Source organism: Lacerta agilis, chromosome 3 (assembly GCF_009819535.1).
Source record: "Lacerta agilis isolate rLacAgi1 chromosome 3, rLacAgi1.pri, whole genome shotgun sequence".
Classification (NCBI taxonomy): Eukaryota; Metazoa; Chordata; class Lepidosauria; order Squamata; family Lacertidae; genus Lacerta; species Lacerta agilis.
Genome location: NC_046314.1, coordinates 38,919,163 through 38,946,369, shown reverse-complemented (window position 1 = coordinate 38,946,369; position 27,207 = coordinate 38,919,163). Strand labels below are relative to the sequence as shown.

At 40.9% G+C, this 27,207-nt stretch overlaps 1 protein-coding gene across 25 annotated transcripts in view; it reads left to right on the top strand.

Moving 5' to 3' along the window:
* The first annotated feature begins 3,266 nt into the window (after positions 1 to 3,266).
* The window catches only part of SNAP91 (synaptosome associated protein 91), a 64,650-nt gene continuing 40,709 nt past the window's right edge, over positions 3,267 to 27,207 (top strand). For 20 of the 25 annotated variants that reach the window (XR_004426201.1, XM_033143343.1, XM_033143341.1 and 17 more), the window contains exons 1-6: positions 3,420 to 3,493; positions 4,949 to 5,108; positions 21,204 to 21,346; positions 22,144 to 22,219; positions 24,542 to 24,644; positions 26,682 to 26,775. Coding sequence is in view for 24 of the 25 variants with exons in the window: in XM_033143343.1 (XP_032999234.1) it covers positions 4,979 to 5,108; positions 21,204 to 21,346; positions 22,144 to 22,219; positions 24,542 to 24,644; positions 26,682 to 26,775 (546 nt within the window). In the remaining variant the exon portion in view is untranslated. The other 5 variants (XM_033143322.1, XM_033143320.1, XM_033143321.1 and 2 more) reach the window with 5 other exon arrangements.

Sequence of the window (27,207 nt, the reverse complement as noted above, 5' to 3'; positions counted from 1 at the left end):
AGGCATTTGGTTTAACTCATTCATTTGGCATTCCATTTGGTTGCAACACTTGTTTGCTTATAATGCAATAACTTAGCTGCACATTGAGATATCAGAATGAAGTTCAAAACACACATAGCTACATTTTAAGTCCAAATACTGGCTTGACCCTACACCCATTTTCAGGAAGAAAGGATTAGACAAAATTGATTGTAATTAGGCATTTGAAGTGGGGCTTCTTAGACAATAGTATATGCTTGATGACATAGACCTGTGAAGACAATTTATGTGGTTTTTCAAAATGGCTCTTGAGTGGGAAAGATGTGTTCCCCACTCCAATTTTCAAAGTCAAATATATTAAAGGTATATTTAGAAGTCTTCCTTTTATTCAGTTAACATAGCTGAACACAATTTTAAAAACAATGTAATTCTGTTGATAAACTACCTTTATTAACTACAGGATTCCCTATGCAGAAATGATTGCAATTTTATCATATACAAGGATATCAACCATAAAAAGCCCCACTCAGATAATAGCAAGACTTCCAAGTCCACAATGCAAAGAATTATTTGTATACTGTACAACTGTTTGTGGCAGCCCTCATGTTCTTTCCAGTCAATGGCTGAGCTGCTGTGATTTCACAGCATGTTAATGAGCATTCTAACAACTGTGGCTGAATATGACCTGTAGATTACTTATACAGAGTCTTCTTTGGGGCTGCACCATACGGCTGTTGCCAACATTCACATTTTGAAGCCAGCTGAAGATATATATCTCTGGTCAGGCCTTTGTAGGGGATTAATGCAATGTGGGCAACTATATGATGATGATGACGATGATATTTATTACACACACACACTCTTTATGTATCAGAAGATCTCAAGGCAGTGTACAACATTAAAAACAAATTACAAAACATCAATGATAACATAATAAAAGCATACTGACAGACAGCCTAATAATAAAATTGCCATCATAATAACAGTCCTTTCCAAACACTATATATTTCCTACAGTATTGTTATGATTATTTTAAAATGTTATTTGATGTTATTATTTGTATATTGCAATGCTCTTGGCAATTTAGATGTGTTAGCTGCCCTAATGGCATCACAGATCACTGAAGGACATGTTAGAAATGTACATAATAAAGACATAAATGCATACATATTGCAAATTACAAAATACATGCTAGATCATTAGGAAAGGGATCGATGCCTTTTTACAAATCAATGGTGTACGGTTCCAAGTGTGGCACTCAAGGACTTAACTAGTAGGATGTTCTGTTTTCTTACTGTGTTTTTAATATACAGTATATTGCATGCTACCTCACTCTCTAAGTGGTGTGAGATTCCAGGAGTCCAGGCACTTCGTGCTTCATTTTGGAAATGAGCCACAATAGAGACTGTGGTGGCTTTATGATATATGGTTTATTTATATATGGTCTTGCTTCTCCCATAGCCACAGATTTGGATTCAAATAGAAATCAAACGTTTCTCTCCGACACTCTCTCCAGCTTGCCACTTCTCTTCTGGCCCACATTACTACAACTTCCAACTCTTAACTCAGGCTTTGTCCTTCTAACCATATACGAGTTGAAGAAGGAGCACCACCCTTCTCTCACAGAGCCGTCTTAATGGCCTATTACCAAAGCTATCACCTCAACACAGGAAGCTAGCCTATCTTAACACTTGCTGGATCCAGGAGTTAGAAGAGTTTCTGCACACAGCCTACTTCCTGCCCCGCAGACTCAGAACAATTCATATGTATTTCTATTAATTGTGCTTTTACTCCTAGGTGCAAATGGCTTCAAGACTTTTTATAGTGTGGAGTGATGTAGAAATTTAATAAACCAGACCTAACCGAAATAAAAAATAAAAAAAATCCTTCCAGTAGCACCTTAGAGACCAACTAAGTTTGTTCTTGGTATGAGCTTTCGTGTGCATGCACACTTCTTCAGATACCTAACCTAACCCGTTGGTGGTGGTGGGAAAGCCTGCTTTTTCCATCCCAGCACTAGAAGAACAGCCTTATGTTCTAGCTTTGCACTTCTCAGTGCAGTAAGATTTCTCCTTGCAATATGATTTCACCTCACACCTCAGCTCCTGCTCATTATAAGGACTGGTATTTTGCTAGTTCGTAAAATTAAGAGGCCACTGCAACTGTAAAATAATTCAACATTTACTGTTATCTTATAAGCAAGCTGTACATCCTGAAACCAAGAACTCTAGAGCAAAACAGCTGAAGGAAACCATCTCAGGATTAAATTCAAAGTGACTATTCAAGAGCAAAATTGTTTTGGGATTTTCAATCATCATTAGGGGCCTATCCACGAAAAAGTAAGCAAATATAAACCACTGCAACTGGTACCAGACTGACTCAGGTCTATTTAATAACATGACTAATTAGATGCATCCACATCTTTCCAACATGCCCCACTTCCGCAGCACTGCTTCACTCATGACTTACGAGCTCTTATTGCTGCTCAATTTGTCATTACAGGGAAAGATGAAATATAGCATCATGATGGTGCAATTTCAGTTTGAGTTCTTAAAATTTGGCAATGTTCTGAGTTTAACTACAATTACAGGTGATTACGAAAGCAAAGACGTTTGAAAATAATGAGGAACTCTGTCATTATTATAATACAATTTGAAGTACAACTTAGTGGCTAGAAAGCATTTGTAGTTGCACTGGAAGTTATAATTTAGAAGTGTTTTATCTGAGAACTATTTATGAACATACCTGCAGCGCCATTCTAAGCACCTTTACCCAGTCTGAAGCGATTCCCATTGAGTCCTACAGCAGGCAGCATCCTGTACGTAGGATTGCAGCTTTATGTTAATTGTTCATCCATTTGGTTACACAGCTAATAATGTTTATCTGTAATGGCAACAAGGAAGATGAAATGTGAAGGAGTCTGGTAGCGTCAGGCAAATCAGATATTAGCTCTTTACAAAATGGTTTGATAACATGCTAAGTTACATTAGAAATAACACAGTCCAAAGGGGGGAGACAACTTGCTATATTTTCACATATTTGAAGTGAAAGGTACCCCCAAACAAAAATACAGGTATGCTGAATAACATAGATGTATATAGTAAAACTATGGTGGTGGGGAAATAAGGGGGCGCCGCCACCCCGGTTTCCCAACAGAGTCAGCAGCTGCCTTTCCCACGACTGGGCACGCGGTTCCTTCCAAGGCGGGGAAAGGTGGGAATTCCCACTACGCGGCCCGCCAGGGGTGTCCCTTTAAAGAGAGCGCGGGGGGGGGGAGGCCTTATCCGGTTCTTACGGCCCCCTAGAGGGCTGTCCGCTTCGTCTGCTCCGAGTCACCTGACTCCGAAGAAGCCACAAACCTGCGAGGCCCCGTGAGGAACGAGCAAGAAGAGCCGGCAAGAAAAGACAAGGAGGGAGCGAGGTGTGTGTGTGTGTGCGCGCGCGAGAGAGAGAGCGCGTCGGGGGTTGCGTATTGCACGCATACATGCATCCTAACAGTGGCACCACAGGGAAGGTTTGTGGCCGCAAGCGGGGATTAGGCAAGCGGGGATTAGGCTAGAAATAGCGGCGGCGGCGGCGGGCGTGGAGAGCTCCCACGGCACCCGCTACGGCCTTAGCGCATCCCTGCTCTCCTTGCACCTGAGGGAGCGGCGTGTACGCCCAGGGCGCGCCTTTCCCGCGCTCTGGAGCAAAGGGGGCCGCCGGTGCGGACGGAGGGGGGCTCGGCGCAGCTGCGAGCGGGCGGGGGCGAGAGAGGATAGCGTGTTGGGAGGAGGGGGGGAAGCGGAGGAGGAGAGACGGTGGCCTCCTCGCGAGCAGAAGGCAGCGCCAGCAGCAGCACCGCGAGGGGCAGAGCAGAGGCGCGGCAGTCGCCAGAAGGACGCGGACGCACTGACAGGTCTGCTGCTGCTGCTGCTGCTTCTGCCGCCGCCGCGGGCACTTCCACATTCTCCGGGGAGGGGACGGGGAGAGCAGGCCTGGCTGGGCGCTGCTTGGTAATCCCCGAGGCGAGGTGGGGGAACGGGAGGGAGGGAGGGAGGGGTGGAGGGAGGGAGAGGTGCAGATATGCAAGACTACTAGCCAAACGCCAACGCCGCCTCTGCTGTCGTTCCTCCCCCCCCCCCCGGAAAAAGGGAAGGGTTGCATTGCAGAGGGCGAGGAGAAGGAGACAAGCGGCTTGGAGAGGTTATGGGGAAGAGGAGGGGGAGCGGGGGGCTGCGGGGTGTGAAAGATCGCCGGGGTGGGGTGGTTTGGGATTGGGAACCGGCGGCCTGCGGTTGTCTTCAAGTAAGGAGCTGGTTGGGGAAAAGGCACCGAGAGGGCATAACATGGCGCAATGATATGATAATCTCCCACCAGAGAGAGCGAGAGAGAGAGAGAGGTAGAAACGCAGGGAGGAAGGCGAGAGAATCCCGTTGCTGCAGTAAGAAGCACCGCCAGCAGCAGGAGGGAGCGGTGGTGTGACAGGGCCGTGTTGGAGACTGGCTAGATAATTCAGTCCCTGGGCCCTCTTGGGGCTCTGTCAGGAAGGCCAGAGCTGGGAGATCTTCTTTGAGGTTGCGGGGAGGGGAGGGAGAAAGCTTCATTTATTCCCCACCCCGCCCCCATAAACAAGAACGATGAGATACATAGTGGTTTGCAGTAACCGCCATCATACTCGTCAAGGGAGGCAGGAAAGGGAAAGGACACCCCCCCACACACACACTCACCCTCGGAATTCATATACATATGCTGTATGTGGGCATATTTCTGTTTCGTCTACAATGCCCCCAGCATCTTCTCTCTCTCGGATATAGTTGCAATGCAAATACTTACACAACAGAGGAGGTGGCATGGGAGAAAGGAGGGACCTTGGAATGAGCCAGGATTTAGAAACCAGCTTTCGATAGTTAAACAATTGCATATATATCCTTTTAAAAAATATTATCCTCCCCTCAGTTGTTTTTCTTTCCCCCCCTCCCCCTTGTAGAAGTGGTAGCAGTCCTAGAATTAGTCGAAGATGTCGGGTCAGACGCTGACAGATCGCATCGCAGCTGCTCAGTACAGCGTTACAGGATCAGCTGTAGCTAGAGCCGTCTGCAAAGCAACCACACATGAAGTGATGGGGCCCAAGAAAAAACACCTGGACTGTAAGCATCTTTTTATATAAGTGGTTCGCTGTGGAGGGCTAGGGAATCTGTGTGGTTCTGTACTCCTGGGGTCCATTGCCTTCTGGGTAATCAGTTTCTTCTGTCATAAGAATTAAATGAAGTGCTTTAAAAATGAACTTTTTATTGTAGCAATATAATGACTTAGTCACCTTATTTTGCTTCATTTTGACCTTCAGGTTTTAGAATAGGTGCATGTATCAGAGAGAGAATGGAAGGCCTGTGACTACTTGGAAGCTGTAAAAGTATTCTGGCCATGCTTTGGGCGAATGAGTTTAGATGAGGGTGGATATTGACTTGAGTTGCTGTAATGTAGAGATTATCTCTACGGAGAGGTTGGTTTGATCATGGCAAAACTGAATGATTCTTGTTCATTGTAATGGTTCCGTTGTGTGTTGTTAATGAAGGGTAGGAAAGATGAAAATTTTAAAATATGTCACATGCATCGCTTAGCCCAAATGAAATTGCTGTAGTGCTCTTAGTTATGTTATTTTGTGCAGCCATCCTTAATTACTTGTGGTACATCTTCATTCTACACTCCTCTTGTTTCACCTTCATTATTCTACATTGCAGGGAATGGTAGTCAAAATGGCTAGACCATGGTTGGGCCATCTAATCCTACTTTATGATCAAAGCAAAGGACAGAGTAGTTCTGATCCTCTGTACTCAACATAGCAGAACAGAAACCTAAACAACACCACTAGAAATGAGAAGGTCCACAGACATCAACCTGCACACAATGTCTCTATAGAAGTCACCAGCAGTATGTGTGAATGGCAGGGATACCGTGATGACATCACAGGGCCCTGTCACATCTTCCTGCGCACATTGCACAGGTGCATTCTGTAACTGCTGACTGGGACTGATGAGAGCTGTGGTGCAAGACAATTAGGGGGACAAGCAAGCACACACACCTGCAGCCACAAGTTCTAGGACTTGGTCAGGAGTTCAGATGCCTTGGCAGCTGGTGGCAGACTGCAGACAACTCTTTCAAGAGGGACAATGTCATGGTTAAATGTGTGCCCTTCCATTCACATTTGCCAAACTTTATAGGCCTGAAGGAGGGTAGGATCTGTAGACCACAAGCTTTTCAGGGCAAAGCATTCTGTTGCTGAGATGGGATAAGTCTTATGACTATGCACTTCCTTCTTTATTGTTGATTTTGCATCGCTATTTGTGCAGACCCTTAAGTAATGAGCTGTGATGGAAAGAGAGCACTGTACACAAAGTTTTCCAGATGTGCATTTGTATCCAAACAGGGCTCACTATCCGAACACAATGCATTCTCCAGGAATCATTTGTTAGGTGGGCGTTCTTATAATGAGAAGATGATTTCTATTGATTCATATGGGGGAAATTTCTCATGCATTCCGACCATGGAATTCTAACCCCAAAATGACAAACAAACAAAACAAAAAACAAAAACAAAACTGGGGAAACCCAGGACAACCCTCTGAAAAATGCTTTTATTTGTCTGATCTCTCCCACTTCCCACCCTGGTTTCTGATGAAACAGCTGCTGTAAACCAACAAAATGTAAGGCTGCTTATTTGTTTACAGTACTACACATAAGTCTGGCTGTTTGGATATCTGAATCTGTGGTGTGTATAGTGAGGTTTGGGTACTAATTCCTCATGTGAATGTTTCAATAACAAGTGTTTGGATAGTGGGACCTGTGTGTGTTTTGATTCTTTGGGCAAGATAACATAAAACTTGTGCCATGCTTGTTATGTGATTGGTGTTCATTTGCTAGGACACATATAAGTATATTTTTATTATGTCTTTATGGTTATCTGTCTTCCACAAATTTCACAAGGCTATGTAGATAATATGATAAGAATGGTTAAAACAGCATAGAAAATAGCAGAAGATGAAATTAAAAACAATACAAAGCAGAGACCCATTCATCCAGCTGGGAAAGCTTGTCAGAACAAAAATGACTTCAATTTTTTTCCTGGAAAGTGCAGATAGTGGGTGTCTGTTTCATCTTGACAGGAATGCTATTTGACAGAACAGGGGGCAGCTACATTGAAAGCCCTGCTTTGAGTTACTGTGGAGTGGACTTCTGATAGGAAGATGCTTTTTGCCAAGTCAGGACCATTGGCTTCTCTAAATCACTGTTTCCCAAACTTGCAGCCACTGGCAGCCAGAGTGGACAGTATGGATTTAGAGCAGTGTTTCCCAAACTTGGGTCTACAGTAGTTTTTTGGACTACAACTCAACCATCCCTAGCTAGAAGGACCAGTGGTCAGGGATGATGGGAATTGTAGTCCCAAAACAGCTGGAGACCCACGTTTGGGAAACACCATTCTAAATCCATACTGACCACTCTGGCTGCCAGTGACTCTCCAAGTTTTGAGGTAGACTTACCTGGAGATGGCAGGGTTCAAACCTGGGATCTCCTGCAAGTAAGGCATGCACTTTGCACCTGAGCTACAGCTGTTCCCTGTTCCACATTATGTTCTCTAATGTGGGATGGGTGAGGGAAATAGGGGTTTGCATGCCTATTTCTGGGTCTCCATTGACTTGAATGGAGTGTGTTTTCTTGTGGTGCTGATAGCATTATGAAATCTCTAGGAGTGAGACTAAATTATGCATTTTCCTGGAATAGTACAGCACTTTTCACCATGCCCCTGACTCCAGCCAGACTTTCTCTGTGCGGCATAAGGTTATGCTGGTGTAAATTCACTACACTGGCATAGCATCACTTTCTCTGGGTGCAGCAGAATATGCAGTAGCAATCCTATCCTCACTTAGCAGAATAGGATTGCACTGTTACGCTGTGGCATCCAACTGGGTTTTGTTTAGCTCTCTTGATGTAATCACTTTGTATAGAAAAGCCGCATAGTTTAATGATTGGCCTGACATTGTTTAAAAACTTCAAGGATTGGCCCTGAAAAACGGGCATAGTAGAAGTAGTGACCACATCCTCTTTTTTTGCACCATCAGATCTGTTTAGAGACAGAGGTAATTGAAATTGCCAGCTGACAACCTTATAGCCAGTGATTGATGCATTGGGACTTAACCTTTCTTGGCTATTGTGTCTGACTATCAGACCACATTTCACGATAACTGCATTATATTAGGAAACCAAAAGGCAGGGTAATGTAATCTTTTAAGCAACTCCATCTAGCCTTATTGTCGTGATCTTTTTAACATATAAACTTGCAAACATAGTGATATGTGAAGTTGTTAAGTTTCCATCCCTAATCTTCTTGTCCCAATATGTGAAGACAGTAAGCTTCTCCCACCCAACCATTCACACATATCCGCTGTGATTTTTAATTGGAAATAAATTTTACTGAACTCAATTAAAAATGTGAGTAATTATGCCGAAATGTGTAGCCTTAGAAATACTGAGATGGGTGAGTGGCGATGCTGTTGGCCCAGGGATACGTATTCCCACCTCATTTGCATTGAAGAAATTAAGATGTATGTACTGAAGATTCATGTAATCAGTTACTGCTGTAGATGCTGGCCATGCGATTTTTGGGATGGGGAGCAATGTACTTCTGGAGAAATGAGATTATCTTTGTAAGTAAGAAGCCCAAGGTGGAATTGTAGTCAAGTTATGGGGAAATTTATGTAAGCTCTTGAACAAACTCCTCTGTTTTATAATAGCAAAAAGGAGGAAGACTGGGGAGAGGCATTTGGAGAATAATATTGTTAGGGATCTCGGCATTTGGAGAATAATATTGTTAGGGATCTCGGAGCTTGCACACTGTTCTTTAAGGCACAGGAGTCAAAACTGGGAGAAACTGCAAAGGTAGCCTCTGCTTTTCTAATAACAGGTGGCAGCACCATTGGGGGTTCAGATGTGCACAGTGGCAAGGAGCAGGAACAGTGCAGTATCGTGAAATAGGACAGGGGCTAAGAAATCTTGGCTAGCCACCACATTGCTGAGCTTATGGGGCCACAGTCGATGCCTCTTGAGACCCCAGAATGCCTCACAAGAGAACGATGTGTCTGCATTGGGATTCCAAAAATGTAAAAGGATCTTGTTTTTCCTTGTAATGTAGTCACTGTCCCCTCCTCTTTTTTTGCTATGCTGCTCATTTTTGCCTTCATAGGCCATTTTTCTTTGCTTTTCTCTTTCCCTTGTTTCCTTTTTTATTTTATTGATACACCAGGTTGTTTGATGTATAATGGCCTTGGCTACAAAGTGTAATAATGTAGTATTAATTAAAAAGCTGGGGAGGGAAAGAGAATGATGCCCCTAGGAGCAAATGTGACTTAAAATGCTTACCTTGAAGAGGCTTACGTGGTTCTGCCTTTACGAGCAGCAGAATATGGGACAGAGTGGGGAGGTTCAGGGTATTGTGAATGCCCTGACTTCAAAGGGAAAGTAAACCCAGATTCCCTGGTAAGTGGAATGTAGTGTCTTCCATTTCTAGATGCTTGAGCAACGTCTGTCCTGCTATAGTATGGATAGTGAAGCATCTCAAGAGACCTGCTTTGTAACTTAGTGGAAGTCCCCCCCCCCCTTTTTCCTTTTTTAAAGGTACCTGTCTTTTTAATAGTCCTAAGACATAGCATCTTTCCACATTAGAAATATGGGGAAAGATGCTATACGACTTAGGACTATTAAAAGTGGCTGAATGTGGTAGTTCAGAAAAGCACCAATACCATTGGTTAAAGGGACAGACAACATAGCTGTCGACCCTCCCTGCTGTTTCCCAATGCTATAGTAAGGGAATTTCCTGCAAAAAAAGGAAAAGGTTGACAGCTATGTTTAAACTTAGAGTGGTGATGGGAAATTGCATTCTTCCCCCCTTTTTTAAGTAAACACAAGCATGATCCTAAATGTGCATATAGCAATTTGTGACCCTCTACTTCTTTTTTTATGTGCGCCCTAGTTTTTGTTTTTGCATTCCATGGTTTGGAACATGTTTCTCAGAAAACAGTCCTCCAGAAGTTGAATTTTAATGGTTGCTGGCTGTTGTGCTGGAGAAGAAAAGTAAATAATAGAATGAATGTACATGTGACAGAAGGCACACTACTGGGACTTCCACAGTAGCTCTCCAGAGATAAGCACTTCCCTTGTAGAGGAGAGAAATGAGAGCAAAGTAAATAGGCTGTTAGGCTAGCATTTATGAATGGTTTTCTGTGGGGATGAGCACAATTAATTCAACTAGGTAGACCCCCCTTTTATTTTTTTCAAAAAGTAACTGAAAGCAACTTATAAGAATATAGCACATAGTTTAAGAGCAACATAAAGCAAAATCAGAGCAAAAGGCAAAAATGTACTCATATTTACGGTATACAAAAAGGGAAGATGAGGAAGCCACACTCAAGAAGACCACAGATAATTAAAAGCCCTGTTGGAAAACGAATGTTTTTGCCTGGCACCTAAAGATAGGCAATGATGATGCCTGGCACACCTCCCTAGAGAGAGCATTCCATAAGTGGGGATCTGCCACTGAGAAGTTGTCCACAGCTCCTTCAGAGGGAGCACATGATGAATGCAGCATCCATGCTGGTTCATGTGGGAGAAATATTGGGGTTCCTGAGACACATAAGGCTTTATAGGTCAAAGCTAGTGCCTTTAATTGAGAACAGAAAATAATTAGAAGCTACTGCGATTATGCTGGAATGGGTGTGATATGTTCAGTTCATCTTGCATTGGTAAACAATCTGGCTGCTGCATCTGCACCAGCTGAAGTTTCCAAATTGTTCTCTAAGGCAGATAGAGATGGATTTAGGAGAGCGTGGCCAGTTTGCCGGCTGTTGAGAAGGTGCCCCAATGGGCATCATAACAATGATGAACAATGGAAGGCAAGAGGCAGTGGGGTGCCAAATTTGGGTGTTGCACAGGGTGCTGCTGAAATTTTAAAGGCCAAAGTCCACCACTTGAGGCAGTCCTATGTGTAAAGCATTGCAGTAATAGAACCTTGATTTCTGAAGGGTGATATGTTCAGATCATCATTAAGATATCTCAAAATAGAAAACTCTTTAGCAGTGTGGATCCAAGACACACATTTTTGCCCTGGTATGGAAACGGAGCCACAATATGTACCCCTGTTGAATTTCTAGAAGAAAAGTAGTGAACAACTAACATGCTAGTACACACTGTTGAATCATTCCCACTGTTCTCTTCCCCTATTGCAAGTGGAATTAACAAACTATGAGCCTTGGCTTGCTGTGATGACTAAACTGGTGCTCATGATTTGTTTCTATCCAAATAAACCACAATCTGGAGTGAAGGTTTCTTTCTGGCTTCCTGGTTGTGGCTTGTTTAGGAGAAACAAACCATGGGCACTGGTTCAGATATCATGGTAAGTCAAGGTTTGTGGTTTGTTGCTCCTGCTGTTGCTTGGAAAGGAGTGTAGCAGGAAGGATTTAGCAGTGTTCACTAGCATTTTTGTTTGTTGCTTACCATGTCATCTTCATGATAATGAATGTTTGACTTATCTTCAGAAGTAGTCATAAGCTTGTTGCCCCAGGATTTACAGATGGTGGTGCCAGAGTGATCAATAATAATGTGTGGAGTTTTATTGTTGGTTTGTTTTTGTTTTTCAAGATGCTGAATTCAAATTGCTTCGTAAGATATTTGGTCAGGGCTAAATTATTGAGATGGCCACTGAAGCAGTATGAGTAGATAATATCAGTGATTCAGATAGCACTTTGAGAATGATCATCTGCATTCTTTCGCTGTATGCTGTCTGCAAGAAGGAAAGAGGAAGAGGAGGAAGTTGGAGTTTAATTGCAGTTTGAGGAGCATTTTAAACATTAAGGAGTAGTTTAGTCAGCATGATTTCAGTAGTGTATGTAATTTCAGAAATAACATGGCCTGGGAGTGCCCCCCCCCCCAAATTCTAGAATGTATACATTGGTCTGCATCCAGATACAAATGAAAAACATATATGTGTGTGCATGCAGCTTCCCAACACTGTTTTCACACACTCTCTCAAACTTCTAATTCATAAATCTTTAGAAGCAGTATGAGAGATGCTTTAAAAAGATTATAGTGAAAAAACTCCACATGTGCACAGAAACAAGCTTGCTAGTCTCGGGTCTGGAGTTTAATGTTCTAAGTGGATTGTGAAGCTAATTGCAATCCTAAGCATGTTTACCCTGAAGTAAGTTCCACTGCTCTCCATCGGGCTTGTTTTCTAGGTAGTGTGCTTAGGATTGTAGCTGAAATTCACCATGTATGAAGAACTTTCTGGTAGTCCTGGGAACAAGCTTTAAATTCTGTTTACAGCCAATCTGAATTTTGCAACTCTCAATAAATTATACAAATTGAGTAAAATTTGCAAAAGGAAATTTAATTGATGATCCTTAGAGGTTTAATTTGATATAGGTCATAATTTTAGAGGCGAGAGGTACAAACCTTTATTTGAGCAGGTATCATTTGTGCCATGAATGGAACCCAGTTCTTGGGTTCATTCTTTGTCACAGGAAAGAGTGACCAAGAAGTAGAGTCAAGGCTTGGGCTGTGCAGTTCTAGAAAGCACGTGTTGGCCTGTTTTGGAGTATGTCTCAGCTTACTAAACAGTGAGATGCATGGCCTTAGTTTCCTTTTGGGTCTGAATTTGAAAACCAGAATAATTCAGGACACCAAATCATCATCTAAAGTTGATGTTTAAGATACTGACTTGTTTCATTCTTGGGAAGCATAGTTTCCCAATTCAGACATAACAGGAAACTTTGGTTAACTGTGGCACACTGGGAAGGGATGGTGCAAGGATGGAATGCATACACAAGGCTCTTAAACTGAGATACATGCAGCAATTTAATTCAATTGGAAAGAAAGTAAACAAGCTGCAGTCTAGGATACAGTTCTGGTGTGCAAGTTGGGGAGAGAGATGCCCATATCATCTACCGCTTCAGTAGATGGCATGGGCATTGCCAGCAGGAGCTAGCTCAGTGATTAACTTCCTTCCACATGAATAAATGGTTAATATTCATCCCTATAAAACATGGCAAAAGGTTTCGATTGCAAGGTTGGTAGAGCCTGCCATTCTCTGAAATCGGGCAACTAGCCCTCCGTAGATAAGGATCCTGCAAAGCAAGGGGTCCTGTGTGTTGTGTGGCATGCAGGAGCACAGTGTTCATCCAGAGGCACCTGTAAAACACTTGATCTCCTCTGGTAGTTCTCTGCTCCTTCCATCTTTAATTATGAGTGTTTCACATTTTTGTCCCACAAGACTACCTTTCACATTGGTTCCACTGTGGGTGACTGCAGTGCATAGATGATGAATTTCCAGAAGGGACCAAAAACTGGCTTATTACCTTTAAGTACACTTGGTGCCAAGTGTATTTAATGTAGTGTGAGAAGCCATCCTAACTGAAGAGGGAGCCTCCAGGTTGCCAGCCAGAAGCAGGGCATAGGATTGATACATGAAATAATGCAGTTGGCAGGAAAGGTCAGCATATGGAGGTTTAGGAGAAGCTTTGCTAAACAAGTGGTTACTAACAAGAGAGCCTGGCTGATGTAGGCATTAGGCACTAAATAACAGCATGCACCAAGCAATACTGCCTTTTTGTAGCTCTCATGTTGGTTTAGCATGGAAGGGGCAGCTTCCTTGCATGAATTGTTGAGAGAGAGTGCCACTGAAAGCAATAATTTGACAGTATAAGCACCTTGTGTTTGGGGTTCAAGGCATGTTTCAGTCATGACACTTTAGGCTGTAATGGAAAGTTGGCTGTCCCTCATAAATATGAGGTATGACATCTAGGAAGAAAACCTAAGTAGAAAATTTCTGGGAAGTCTTTTTTTTAACAACTAAAATGCCAGTAATCAAGTTGTCATTTTTAGAATTTGAAGCGTTCCTTTAGAGGCCATAATCTCAATGGTTATATTTTAATGGATAACTGTGTGTGTGGACCTGCTAATAATACTTGAAAGCTCTTTCTTTCTGTGCACAAATGTGGAAGCATGCATGGAGCAGATGGGTCCAGTTGCATTTCCCCGATTTTAGGAAAGTAGGGGCAGAAATGGGTGACATCTCAACTGTTTTCTTGAAAAACTTTCAAGACTAAGAGAATGCCTTTGTCTGTTTTGTATGAAGAACTCAAGTGCATTCTTTAAGGACGTTCCCCTGGTCTGCATTGGGATTTACACTTAAATTCCACAGTGAGGAAAGTACTCTCTGGAAGTGAGGCAGGGAGAAGTTTTAAAATTTGAGAATTGTTTGCCAGCACTGTTCCTATCCCTGTGTAACTTTGTAAGTTGTACACCCTGTGATTCATAATGATACATGAAACCCTGGGGGGAAACCAGTGTTGGAACAATTAAAGATTTCCAGACTGAGATGAGGCTCTAGAGACTGAATTCTTGGAGATCAACTTATAATATCTTATAAGGCAGAACTAGAGAGAAGTTCAAATTTTCCTAGTTAATGACCCAATAAATAATTTGTCATTGTGAACCTGCGCTGTAGGGTTGGACTAACAAATGCAATGTTAGTGCTGGTTAGAAGTGAACAAGAGCTATGGAAGGTGTAACCATGTTGATCTGGTCTTAGATCAGGCAGTGATCATGTAACCTGGCAATGTTAAGAGTAGACTGTGGCAATAAGTTCGACATTGGAAAAGTGTTTACATGTGTGTTGCTGTTGGTACATATGGTTTGAAGCCTTCATTGCTGAACTCCTGCACTTCTAGGAGCAATGCATGGTGCTAGTTGTGGCCTTTGGAGCCCTAAATGGCTTAAACTTTGTAGATTTGGAAGGACATATCTGTTGATAAGACTTTAATTTGGTTGACCTTGGGATTAACTAAACTTTGATTTCAAAGTCATTGTCCTGTGTCCAGGCATACAAAAGCCTAGATTGTCGTAAATGGTGCTTACACTGCAGTAGTGTAATCTTCCAATTTCCTCCAACAAGCAGGGTAAACCGTATGCTTCTAGTGCTTAATACTTCTCTTCTCCTGTTCTTTGGTTGTCTATAGATAACAACAACTTGTATTTCAGAACTCTTCTAGGGTGTTTATAATATGTAATTCAATCACCAAGTGGATTAATTTTTATTTCATGGAGACCTAGAATAGGTGGAGTAGCCTCATTAGTAGCAGCATCATTAGTAACACCAACTAAGTCAGATTTTTGCAGTTAGCCACTTGCCTCATTATTTTATTTGGAACATTAGTTTGGGCAAGCATAGCCCACCGGGGTGCCTCACACTGTTATAAAAACAAAAACAAATCTTATCTCAAAACTGACAAAGGCAGCAACATTGACAGTTATTAAAAGGCCAGTTAAAAACAGGTTATCTAAAGGAGGTTCAGAAAAGGTGAGCTTGTTTGTGAGTCTAGCCCATGTATTGGCAATGAGAGCAGTGCATTCTGTGCTCTGTTCTTGCATATAGCTGAACTCTTGACAACTACAAGTGTGGTTCAGATATGTATCTGAACTGTTAAGTCAGGCTCAAAGTGAGGCAAGGCTGAGAGAGCAACTGGTGCAGTGCAACGTGTTGTACTGCTTTTGCATTCTTGAAGTGCAAACTATGTCCCACCACTACCACCATCTTCTGGCTTCAGTGGCAGGACCTAGGGACAAGACAGAATGATAAGTGTCCAGCATGGGGACCTGATGGTAGGCTGCTGCTCCTTGAATGAGTCCTTATGAGCTCTCTGACTTTAGATCTTGCTTGCAAGCATCACAGTCCTGATGCTCTTTGAAAAAGGTGCTTCATACAAATCATTAAAGATGGATATTGTGTATGTCACATTTTCACTATCTCTTACAAATCTTTCCTGCCGGGGATGGCCACAAGGGGTCTGCAGAAACTAGGCTGCCCGGGGAGTAGAGGTCTTGATCATTATAAGGCCTTTGCTGTTACTTACAGTATAAAATGTTGGAAGACTGCGTATAATTTTAGAGAGAATAAATGGGCTGCCAGGTAGTTGCTGGTGTCATAATATGTTAAATAATTGTCATAATAGCTAATCCACTGTGTAGGCTTCCTGGTCTAGCTACTTTCCATTTTAAAAAGAAGAAGCCCTGTCCTCATCAAATTTAGTCCTAAAGCACACTACTTAATGTTCTTGCTTTTGTCAAATGACTGCCCCCAACCAAATAATGCCACTTCTTTTGTAAATGTGAAGTAAAAACAGAAAGTACCAGAAGTACTTTGTATAAGTTCTCAATCTTTTTTTTTTACATTAACCCTGCAAGATAGGCTGGTATTGTCATATACATATTACAGACAGAAGAGATTTTCTGTGACTATGGTCAGCTAATAAGGGTCAGTTTGTACAAGGAGCAGAACCAAGTGTTTAAGGTTTTCCTGAATTGTACTTTTTCAGTAGGGCTCAGGTTGCATGTTAGAAAGAAACTCTCTGCATGTCAGATAATAAGTATTCCAGCAAGAAAGCTGTGCTGAATCCCTTTCTGCATGATGGAGTTTTTTCCATGGCATTAGCAGGTAGTAGAGCATATCTTCTGTCCCTCCCAACTTGGGACAGTCTAAGAGAAGCTTTGCCACTTGATTCTTATTAATGTATAAATTGCTTTTCATAACTCAGTAATATTTAAACTGGAAGCTATGTGGCTCATGGTGCATTAGTTTAACCAGCACACCAATTCTCACTCCAAAAAAGATAGACTCTTCTTCCACTGGCAGATGAGTACTGTATTTTACATAGACCTTATGGACTTGTAGAAAATGGGGCACAGTTATTACCCTGTACTTTAAGTGAAATATTAGCAAGACATGACTCTGTTCAGAGATCCTACAGCCAATCAGTAACTGGCTGCAGGTGACTTAACTGTTTTGGACCTTCAGGCATTTTGCACTTTTCAAGCATAACTCATCAGTGTAGCCCCTGGTTTTTGCTTCAAGTGTTTTCCAGTGCCTATTAAAGGGTACACTAATTTTCAGGAGAAAATAGCATTTCATTCTAGGTCTGATAGTTTACCTACTAGGTGATGTGCTGCTAACTAGCCTAAACAAAAATAGAATGGAAACAAATGCCAACACTAAAAATAGAAGCACTGTTTGTCAAAAATATATTAAATGTGTGACACTGTTTCCATAAATTTACCTGTTTAAATTTACAGTGTTTAAATGAATATTTAAGCAGCATGAATATCTAAAGCAAATTAGGCAGGAAAACCAGAATATTATTCCTTCAAAAGGCAGGTATAATTTTTCTTTTACTAGAATATTCACTAAATGTCCGCTTAAATTGTGTTTTATCTTAAATTCCCTGAGGTGTTCAATACAAGTGTTTAAAGTAGCATTCTGGTGTTTGTGAATAGCAAACAGCATTTATGTTTCTGCAATTAGGGGTCTGACCTTTGTGGCCCCTCTTCTCACGTCCTTCCGTACATATATGCCTGCCACACTTTTACTATTGCTGTTCTTTCACAGCTACTCCTATAGCAGCTGAAGTTCTGTTGTTGTTTTTTTCTGGCTTTAAAGACGTTCACATAGAATGGACCAGACATTTGTTTGACACAAGCCTTGTGTGAGAATTGTCTTCGGTTAGCTGGTGAGCTGGTTGTTCTTAAAATTCAGAACTTAATACAGTGGACAGCTCCTGTGGCTGACTTAATAAGACAGCATGCCTCTAAAGACTGCAGGAGCTGTTTTAAAGCCATGAGTGCAACAATTAAAGAGCCCTTACTTTCTTAAATCTTCCCTACTAATTATGCAGCAGACCCTTGGTAATGATGGTAACGAGATCACATTTAGAGCAGATTGCACAATATTTCATCACTGTTAGCCAAGAAACTGCAGTGAAACAGAATGTCTTTTTTTTTTAAGACCTAAAATTGCCATTTGAGACTGTGTAATTAAGAGACATACAGTGGTACCTCTGGTTACAAACGTAATTCATTCTGGAGGTCCGTTCTTAACATGATCTGTTCTTAACCTGAGGTACCACCTTAGCTAATGGGGCCTCCCGCTGCCACCGCTGCACAATTTCTGTTCTCATCCTGGGGCAAAGTTCTTAACCCAATGTACTACTTCCGGGTTAGCGGAGTCTGTAACCCAAGGTACCACTGTATTGGTACGGGGGGGGGGGAGATGTGAGGCACTTTCCTTTAGCTCCAGATGTTAGCAAGTCTCACTAGAATAAAATTATGGTAATGAAGGTGCATATTTAGTTGTTTGTTTTAATTCCTATTTCACAATAACATGTTACTCACCTAGTTCTTGCGATTAGGATATCAGTATACTTCTATAGCATTTAATTCTGCTGTGTTGCAACTTCCTTTTCTTTTACAAGTAGCCTAGTGAACAGTCACACTCCTGTTGACTCATCTACAGTACTTAATTTTAAAATTTACTATATTTATATAAGGGTTGCCAAATAACACGTGCTTTGGGCATCACACACAAATGAAATGATAAAATACAATTAAAATAAATAATAAAACAGGAATATTGTAAAATAAACTGGCAGTTTAAAAATTAGAGAGATGATTAAACCAAGGTGATTAAAAAATAACCAGCACAAACAGTGGTTCAAAACGGTAAGATCATCCTCCCCTCCACTTTGGCATGGGAGAAGGAAAGTGTCCCAGAATGACCATAAAGAAGGTGCTAACCAATCCTCTCTAAATTGGAGGGATGTCTGTAATGCTTCCAATACGGTACATTGCTACATCTTTGCACCCTTACATTTTGAAGGGTCACAGTTGTGAACTTGTTTGTATTCCTTGAGCAATATTATTGTTTTTTTTCTCATTGGGTTGTTGTAAGCTGCTTTGAGCATTTCTGTTTTGGACTAGTGCCAAATTAAAGAAATTCTAATTTGTATCTTAATTTGTGTATGTCTGTCTCTGGTAGGCTGAAAACAAATAAAGGTTTTTTGGGGAGTAGGTGTGCCTGAGAAAAAACTTCTGTTGCTGAGCCAGAGGGATACAAAGTAGGTTAGACTAGAAACAACAGCAGCAACAAGAACTGTGACCCCTAATCTCTGAGCACTGGAGAAGTGCCGGTACACTTAAGCTTACCACCACAGAGCAAAATACAGAAAAAGCATAAGAGAGAAACAGAATAGTGAGTGGCACTTTGTTGAGGTCAGCTGAGGTGACACAAAGCTATGCTTCAGCATTTGATGTGCTTGCTGCTGCTAGAGGCTTGAAAATTCCCATGCTGCTTATCGTTGGCTCTGCTAGGGAAGAAGTATAAATAAAGAGTACAGTGACAATTTACATTCATGTGCCTTGTTGAAATAATTTCTATCACCAACATTCTTTCAGCCTGCCCCCTCTCCATTCTCTTGCATACATATCTATGCCTACTTCTGTAGGTGAAAAAAAGATGTCACGTTAGTCCCAGAAATTGAGATTTAAAATAAATAATTTCTGCAGCATTTCTTAAACTTGGCAAGGAGAACTTTTGAATGCAAGATTGCTCAAAAGTAGCTCAGCAACCATCTTTGGAAGTTTAATTAATGGCTGAATCCTGTTTTGGGGTCTGTCAGTGAAAAGCTAGACGAGCAATGTGTTGTGAGGACAGAACCATGGTGTATATCTATCTGAGCTGCAGTTCCTGGGCATCTGCCAGTGCCTCTTGGCTATTATGTTGTTAGTTTCCTGAGTCAAAACATGAATCTCTTGGGTCAAGGTAGGGATAGGGACTCTTGCAGACAAAGTTCACTGCCCTTAATAACCTGGAGAGACTGTCATGAGGGTAATCCTTTCCCTTGGCATTTCTGTCTGTCACTGTTTGGCATTTCTAGATCAGTATGTAGGAGGAGTTGGTCTGGATCACTTTGGGTTATGTTTTGTAAAGAAAAATGACTAATAAATGATGATGATGATGATGATGATACAATCATTGTGTTTTCTGGGGTATATTCTGCAGGTATAGCTGCAGCAAACAGCAATTGGACCATGATGGATAGACTGGCTTTGTGCCCATTGGTTTATTTGGCTAATAATAGTGAAACTATTTATGCATTGGATGCTAAATTTGGCAAATGTTACAGTGCCAGTGCATAGGTGAATCTGCCTGAAATGTAGCAAATGGAAGGATTTGGACTTTATTTTAATTTTAGTCTAGCTTAAGTTTACCAGACGTCCCCGTTTCCCGGGGACAGTGCCCAGATTTACAAATCAGTCCCCATACAAAATCCATTGAAGTTGAAAAGTGTCCCCGGATTCATTGAAAAAAATCTGGTAACCTTAGTCTAGCTTCAAAATCATGTCACTTTTCCCCTCTTCTTTCCCAAACTTGCAGAGCTAGAAAGATAAACGTTTAATTCTGCGATGAATTCCCATCTTCTTCATCTTCATAGTAATGTAGTGCAAGGAGGGATTTTAGTTGTGAGTGAAGGGGGGGTAACTGTAAATAATTGTGCTTTATGTCCACTGACTTCATACCACAGGTAAGTCAGCTGAGACTCATCTTTCAAAAGCAGGTCAATGAAGGCAATGGTAAAGGAAGCGATATTTGATCTTGTCCTTATCACAAATTAGGAATGAGGAGAGACTCGCTGGACAAGTGAGTGGAAGTGACTGGTGGAAGGGATACTAGGGGGAATGGTTAAGGAACATATCTCTGGCAAACACAGATTTCAGAACCCTGAAATGGCAAATAAAAGGAAAGATCCACAGCAAATAGAAGGAAAAGGAGGGAGCCTTTTTAAGTGCCTAGAAGGCAATTTGCGTCTTTTAAGTTTCGGTTATTATACTTCAACATCATTTGAATTGTGGACAGGGTTATTCCTCTTTCAGGCACAGATCATGCTTGTAAATAACCACTCCCATTTATAGCCTCTGGCTAGTAGTAGTAGGCAGTCCAGAGGAAAGTTGGTTTCCTATCTTAATTGTTTCTGTAGTGATTAATCTGGGGTAACAAATATATTTTTGTTTTGACAAGCTTTCCTAGCTGGATTAAAAGGGCTTTGCCTTACATGTTCATTTTGTATTGTTACATGTTCATTTTGTTTTAGAAAACATTTTAGCTGTTTTATGGTAAGTTTGCATATCCCCTTGTGACAATCATGTGTGAAAGGCAAATAATTATTTAGGAGGTTGCTCTAAATAAAGTCCAAGTATGGTAGTGAAATTTAGTGACTGTTACATCATTAAACTGCAATGGCATGGTATTTAACAATAATAAAACGGAGAGTTTCTGTATTTACAGTTATCATTCTCCCTTTCCCAAAATAGATCTTATCCAAGCCACAAACGAGACAAATGTCAACATTCCTCAAATGGCTGATACGCTCTTTGAGAGAGCAACAAACAGTAGTTGGGTGGTTGTGTTCAAAGCCTTAGTTGCAACACATCATCTAATGGTTCACGGCAATGAGGTAAGTGCACAAAATTTTCTCAAAGCTATCCTTCACTCAAGCTTTTGGGAGAGGACTTCCAAGGAGGCAAAATCAAATAGTTGCATGAACTCCCACTTAAAGGGGCTTCCCTGTCCTTCCAGAGGAGCCCTGCATAGTGCCAGAGAAGCAGGGTTTCTGGTAACGTCCTGGCTCCCACTTGGATCTTGGACTCTTGACTCATTTGTTGAGATTAAAAGCTTTATTCCAAAATTCACTACAGTAAAAATATTATAGGAATAAATGCTGAGACAGATACTTATAAAGAAAATGGCAATACTCATGCCTGTACCAGTTTTGCCCAGAAAGACCCATTTTAGTTCTAGGTTCAGGGGTTTCCATAACACTGGCCAAAATCTTTGCACTGTTCTGGCCATGTGAAAAATATGATGCCTTGCTGTGTTTAGGGTTAAATTGCACAATTGACCATATGCATATGGGAATCTTATTTATATGAGTAGTGACATTTTAGAATATGTTCTTATGTCTGCATTGTTAAGTACACACAAAAACCCTGGATGGTCTGATTAAGTCTTTTTAGTGTGGAAGAAAGCAGTGCAGACTTTAGTTTTGTGCACTGGGCCAACTGTATCCACTCCAGGCAGAATTATTCAAATTGGCAAGAGATGTGTAAGGCATGGCATTTATTATAATATGATTATCATGGGTTTTCACCTAGAAGGAAACATGCTTGTGGGTTTGTCATGAAATAGTGAGAGGATAATGTTGAAGGACATATACAACTAATACAGTATTATATTTTCCTCCCTTCCTCCTAGAGGTTTATTCAGTATTTGGCATCTAGAAACACACTATTCAATCTCAGCAATTTTTTGGACAAAAGTGGATCACATGGTAAGAACCATGCCCTTTGTTGATAATGTTTGCCTGCTATACGTGCAGTCATTTAGGCAGAAATGTGTCCCACCCACCCCCGGTGAAATATGTTGGCAGAGGGCAAGTGCCTTGTTTTCTTTATAGGAACTGTTTTTAATATAGCAGAAAGGAAAGGGAAAGCTGTGCTATTTGGAGGAGGGATAAAGCAAGAATACAAAGGAAAGAAAATGAAGAGAAAATGTTATGATGGAAGGACTTATCTAAGCTCGTGTAATTTCAGTGCTCTGTTCTTTTCCCCAAAGGTGTCACAAGAAACCTTTTATGGGGATTGCGTACTTGAAAGCCTGGAACCATACACTTAAGCACTAAGCTCCTAATATTATCTGCTGCTTTATAATAACTTCTTTCTGATTACTTGCATCATCTTAAGCCAAAAATCCATTCCTAAGAGCACACAGTTGTATTGTATGTAGGCAAAAATTAAAATCTAGGAACAGCAGAAGGAGTAGCCACTGGTGGTTGCTATCTGTCCTCTGTCCAGGATGAAGTTCTCATCCAGAATAGGAAAGTTAAATTATCAAAGCAACATCTCTCCACCCCCTTCATTCCCCCTCTTGGCTTCTCTACCACAAGAAGAACTGAGACTTACAGCTTTTCACACCCAAAGCTCAAATTTGGCAAGTTATTGTCTTGATGGCTTTACAGTGGAATTTTGGGTAAACATGAAACTTCTACTACTGCTTTTCTCTTAATCCTTTTATTTAAGCTGGGGGGGGGGGGGTAAGGTACAAATGCAGCCAAGTTGTGCAACTTGATTTGCCTGCATTCTTTTGTCCGTCTATATCTCTTTGTGATGTGTCTCCCCATGTCTGTTGCAGTTTGTGAGGACAGGGACCTGTCTATGCTGCATGTGTAAGGCAGCATGTACACTGATGGTGCTATATAAAGAATAAATAGTGGGGGAAATCTGCTTTCCACTAATGACTTCTGCTTGCACATAATGGAAGCTTTCAGATGTGCTATATGATAATGGCAGCCATCACATGAGAGTGGTAGAGGTTTTGTGGTGCCATTTTTGGGGAGCCTAGGGTGCTTGATACAAAAGGGAAGTCATGATTTTTACTGGAATGGTTCTGGGAGCTGTCGAACAAGACAAATTAGACACTGGGCATGCCCACCTTTTATATGTGAAATATAGATGGAGAATATGAATGAGATTCAAGGCTGAAACATTCCTGAAATGTCTAGATGTTAAGGAAGTACCAGCTTTCCATGTAGCAGGGGGGATTCAGATTGAAGTATAAAGTTTAAAGAGGTATTTTTGGCCCCAATATATGTTCAGCCTTGCTTGGAACTTAGTCTCCAAATGCCTCAGCATGTTTAATTTGCCTCTTTTCTAAATCAGTTTTTAGAAAACTTTAAAGCAGAAAGATATTTCTTTATACTATCAAACTGCAAAACAGATCTGGATAGAACATTTTTTACTTCAGATTTTTCCAGCACAGCCTCTTAAATCCGGTTATTTGATTTGGTTGCGTTTGGGATCCAATAAGCCCCATGTATTTGCATCTTAACTGGGTGCCTGTGAATATTTGTTTATGAAGAGCTTATTTTAAAGCGCATTGCAATCTGTTTATCGAAACTACCTGTAGCTTCAAAATGATAGCCAAACAGGGTAACATGGTATTGGAAGATGGCAAGATGAGTGGAGCAGTGAAATTAATGAATAAGCAAGGTATGCTGTTGGCCACCATGGCTTATCAATATATCCTATTATATTTATCCAAAGGTCAGTTTGGAAATAACTGAAAAAATGGTGTTCAGTCACCCAAAAGAGCAAAACATGTATGTCAGTGTAGATTACAGTAAGCCCACAACTTGCATGGGGGTTACGTTCCAGGGATCACGCCTAAAGCAAAAATCGTTGATAGTCAAAGCCCATGAAGTTCAATGGCAGATGGGATTGTCAAAATCATTGTTCCAGAACTCTGCCCCCTTCTTAATTTTTTAATACATTTTTTTGCCACACAAGTAAAGCTTTAATGCGCAAAAGTTCAATGTGTGCAAATTGCAGGCTTACTGTACTGTGCTTGTCATATAACTCTTGGCAACTACATATATAGCCAGGCAGGTACATGTAGGGATTCTCTTACATAGGTTTAAGTGAGATGAATTATTTTGCAGAATGCCACTGAAATCCATCAGGGTGTCATCGTTTAATAAAACAAACCATTGAGTTAAATATATAGCATTTGCAACCTCTTTCAATCCATTAGTGAAAGATTAAAAGGATTAAAAAATAATAATAAAAAAATTGTGACATATTTTCTTCCTTGCTAGGATATGACATGTCCACATTTATCAGGCGCTACAGTAGATACTTGAATGAAAAAGCATTTTCCTACCGGCAAATGGCATTTGATTTTGCAAGAGTGAAGAAAGGGTAAGTTTATCTAATATAGATACTGATGGTTCCTACAAGTATTGTTGGTTGCAATACATGTTGCTTTAACTGCTACTATTGCCGAAAGTGGTTTAATAATGAAATTATAGCACTAGAATGTATATAGTGAGTGTTCTGGTATGCAAGTAGTTTGTTAGCTTTTGCAAACCTGTTGTAGGATCTGGGGGGGGGGGACTATTTCTACTTCAGATCAGCGGGTGAAATCTAGTGCTTCTGTTCTACAGTGGTTGCTTTATATCTTCCAGGGGTATCCACTGGCTTAAGAAAAGAGGAACTGGTTTTCTCTAGTTCCTCCTTCCCACTTCAGCCCCCCCAGACAATCTTTCCTGGAGGGTTGGAGGAATCTCCAGAACAAGTCAAGGGGAAAGGAGGAATGTAAGAAGATCACTTCCCATTATCTTAACATAAGTGGATGCCTATGCTGGATCACAATCTGTTTCGTATCTATTTATAAACCCTACACGTATTTACTAGTAAAAGTATTTGAAAACGGGAAAGCCGCTCCATAAATTGCATAAATGAATACTGTTGTGGGTTTATTTGATTTCCAAATGCAATTGAACGTGAGAAGAAGTTTTGTGGTTGTCCTAGTGTAGTTGGGGCTTCCTTTATATGGAACATTCTGTATTTAAACCTTGTAGAATAAACTGGGCTAAAAATGAAGGTTTGTAGCACAATGGAGCATTTGATTCCTTTGCTGCTCTCGGAATCTGCTCTAGGATGTCATCCAAAGCTAATTTTGAAGGCATGCATGAGGCTGTAAGGAATAGGAGAGGGAGAGGAAGCTCTGTTGCATGCATAGAATGTCTGTTGCACCAATGGAGGCACACCACTGGATATGGCCCAAATTGTCTACACTGGGAAATGTTTCCCTGCTTCTATGCCTTTAGTGACCTTGTCTCATCTCTAGTATATTAATACTGTAGAGAGGAGGTAGAAATGTGAGTTTGCTCCTTTCAGCAGCAGCCATACATGTTATGTATGGCCCTTAGTCCAAGTTTGTATTGGTTGTTGCAAAGCTACCAGGCAGTATGTTTTTGTTGAAGGATTTGTGTACAGAACTTATTATCCTGTAATGACCGCCTTGCTCTAGTAATTCAAGGAGTTAATCAGAATGTGATGCCTGATGAAAGTATATGGTTTAAAATATTCCAGAATTCATTATGGGGCAACCTTATGGGGCTCACATAATTTGTGTGAGCCCTACAGGCTCTTTGCTTTTCCCTTTCCCATTATATCGGGAAGTGCAGAATCTTTTTATGGCATATAAAGAATGTATCTTCAAACAAATGTTTAATGTAACAGGGAGAAAATATAAGCAATTTTTTTAAAAAAACCATGAGTGTCTTCAATCTGAAACACAGAGCATCTGTGCATGGTTAGATGTTCCGCTGTACTCTATCTTTGCCCATTATCCGTGGATTAATAGAATATTTAAAAATAGTGCATTATTTTCCACAGAGTGAAATTACAGTGTAAAATATAGTGCATGTTTGATTTAATCTGTGATGTAAAGGTTTGACCTTAATGAATCTTCAGTACTTCAGGTAAGTAGTTGAGACATTGAAGTGTGCTTTGTGGAAAAGCAAGTACTATCAAAAAAATATTGGAGCTACTATTTGTCTATGGAAGCATGGTTTGCTGACCAAGATCAGGGTCATTTTTCCTACCCTGCCATCTTTTTTTCAGCACTACATGTTTCTCTCATTCTGTAATAAGGTGCCTCCTAATTAAACCTTTTCCTAGAATGAAATGCTATCCACTTTAATTTGAATCTGTCTTCACTCTAAAGCAGGGTTTCCGAAACTTGGGTCTCCAGCTGGTGTTTTTTTTACTACAATTCCCTTCATCCATGACCACTGGTCCTGCTAGCTAGGGATGATGGGAGTTGTAGTCCAAAAGCAGCTGGAGACCCAAGTTTCGGAAACCCTGTTGTAAAGCTTTAATTTTGTTATTAGTTACCAAATAATGCCTGTGAGATTTTTTTGGGTTGTAGTTTGATTTTTTTTCTTCCAGGGCGGATGGTGTAATGAGGACAATGGTTCCAGAAAAACTACTGAAGAGTATGCCAATATTACAAGGACAAATAGATGCACTTCTTGAATTTGATGTATGTATTTACAATGTTCTAAATTCTTTTATGATAAAAGGAAAACACTTCCCACTCTAGGTCACAGTAGAAACATAATATAACTTCAGAACACTGAACTTGTACTAACTTCTTATTTCTTTTGGCAAGCTTCTCCAAGGTGCAGAAAGAATGTGGCAGAAAATTGTGAATTGAACCATACTGAAGAACATTTTTGCATTTAACTGAAGGTCCATAACAAAACTTGGTCTTCCAATCGCTAGCAGCACATAGACATACATACACACAAAGTGTGCATTGTTCACAATTGTGCAAGATCATGCTGAGGATTGCTTGTCGGTGCATTTTCCTTTTGCATTATTATATTTTCCAACAGTTGAGAGATAAAGAATTTGGATATTTCTGGGAGGCAGAAACAAAGTTTCTCTCCAGCTCCTGTTTTTCCCTTGAAAT